This window comes from Plasmodium cynomolgi, chromosome 1 (assembly GCF_000321355.1).
Source record: "Plasmodium cynomolgi strain B DNA, chromosome 1, whole genome shotgun sequence".
Taxonomy (NCBI): Eukaryota; Apicomplexa; class Aconoidasida; order Haemosporida; family Plasmodiidae; genus Plasmodium; species Plasmodium cynomolgi.
The window spans coordinates 584,998-587,059 of NC_020396.1; the positions used below are offsets into that span (position 1 = coordinate 584,998).

General features: G+C 44.1%; 1 protein-coding gene across 1 annotated transcript in view; it reads left to right on the top strand.

Annotated features, from left to right (window-relative positions):
- PCYB_012220 (alpha/beta hydrolase) overlaps window positions 1-168 on the top strand; it is a gene marked incomplete at its 3' end in the record, with an annotated part of 2,045 nt that extends 1,877 nt beyond the window's left edge. Inside the window, exon 6 of the mRNA XM_004220728.1 lies at window positions 32-168. Within this exon, the coding sequence (XP_004220776.1) occupies window positions 32-166 (135 nt within the window). The remainder of the gene's footprint in view (window positions 1-31) is intronic.
- Window positions 169-2,062: the final 1,894 nt, after the last annotated feature.

The window sequence follows — 2,062 nt, forward strand, 5'->3', positions numbered from 1 at the left end:
TTTTTTTTTTTTCCCTCTTGCCCTCCCGAAGAGCCTCTATGAAAAGTGCAAACTGAAAGTGCATCCCTACTGGGTTGTCGGCGGCAAGCACAATGACATCGAGTTGATTGAGAACAAGAAGTTCAACGACAGCATAAAGTCTTTTTTGAAGTTTCTGCGTAATGTGTAGCCGTCCCTGAGCATGCCCCTTAGTTTTATCTCTCCTTTTGCTGCACTCCATATCTTCTCGAAAGCGCCGCAGCTTCGTCGCGGTGTCCATATAATTCCCACGGACGCGCGATGATGTCACAACGCGGGGGCCGGTCCCTTTCCTATCTATCAACTCTACATGTGCAAGTGTGTTATATAAATTGGGGACCCCTCGCGGACGTGCGCCACAAACCCAACTAGCACACCTGGTGTGCAAATGAAAAATAAAATAAAATAAAATAAAAGCGCATTGCGTTTTGTGTCATGGATGAACATTAACATGTAGGTACCCACCTACGTTGTACGCTGAAGGTGCGTTTTTCACATTTAAAATGTATGCCGGAGGGGGGAAGGGGCAGTCGCACATGTCCGTCCTCCGTTTAAGTTGCCCCTGCTCGTTTCGCATTTTTTACATTAACAAGAAATCTTTGTATGTGGTAGGGCATGTTACAGAGGAGGTACACAACAAAAAAAAAAAAAAAAAAAAATGCGACATGGCAAAAAGGTCGCTTTTGCCCTTTCTAAATAACGTGCGCAGAAAAAATTAAGTGTTGTTTTGCTGTGGGATGGTCCTACGCAACGAGAGAAGAACTGCTGTTGGCCTTTACTTTATCGGAAGGCAGCCACAATTCGTCACATGGTGTTTCTTCTGGTGATGTCATATATGTTGCGTTAAGTACATTTTGTGCAGAACATTTTGTGCAGAACATTTTATGAAGAACATTTTGTGAAGGGCATTTTGTGAAGAGCATTTTCTGGAGCGCATTTGCGGAGTACATTTTGCCGCTAATTTTTTTTTTCATTTACCGCCGCCCAGCTTGCGCGCGCTCCCTCTTCGCTCAGCGCGTGAACTCCTGCGCTGTAATTTTTTTTTTAAGCGATGCGTTTGTATATACGCTTCACAATGCAATGCAGAACGATGGCATAGCATTACCGAGTGGCACATCCAGAGGCACCAATCAATCGCGCAAGTGAATGGCAAAGCACAGTTACATGTTACATACGAAATGTATGACCATTTGATAAATATTTTTGGATGGCCACAATTTGTTCCTCTGTACACGTTTTCATTTCGCTCTAATTTGCCTCTTCTCATTTCTTTCCGTTTTGCCTCACCTCATTGCTTTCCGTTTTGCATCTCCTCATTGCTTTCCGATTTGCTCCTCCTCATTGCTTTCCGATTTGCTCCTCCTCATTGCTTTCCGATTTGCTCCTCCTCATTGCTTTCCGATTTGCCTCTCCTCATTGCTTTCCGTTTTGCATCTCCTCATTGCTTTCCGATTTGCTCCTCCTCATTGCTTTCCGTTTAGCTTCTCCTCAGTTCATCCCGCCTTCCTTTTTTTCAACTTAGTTTGTTTTTTCCTCCCCCCGCATATAAATGAACAGAGGGAAAATAACTCTGCGTTGAAAAAAGGAGGAGGCTTTTTTTCTCGCAAAATCAGCTTCGCGTAAATGCATATTTAAAATCGAATCATTTGATCGCAGGAAGTGGAGCGCGCCAACTGCTGTTCCGCTTTCTTTATGTACGCGTATACATTACGGGCATGTAACCCCCCGGCGTAGGTGAACATTTTGATCGCACATACGCGGTGAACATGATTATGTACTCCCCACGCGACGCGTTTTTATAGGCGTGGAAAGTACGCATACGATACATGCAAAAGTACACACGTGCAGGTATGCACATATAGTACATACGTACACAACACGTACGTACGCACGCACATGCGCAGCTGCAACTGCCCGCGCGCCTTACATGGTTAAAATAAATCGCCCAGCGCGGTGACATGAACGTACCATTTAGCATTGCACTTAATGACCTGTGCCATTTTTATAACCGCAAAAATTGAAGAGAAAAAAAAAAAAAAAAAGT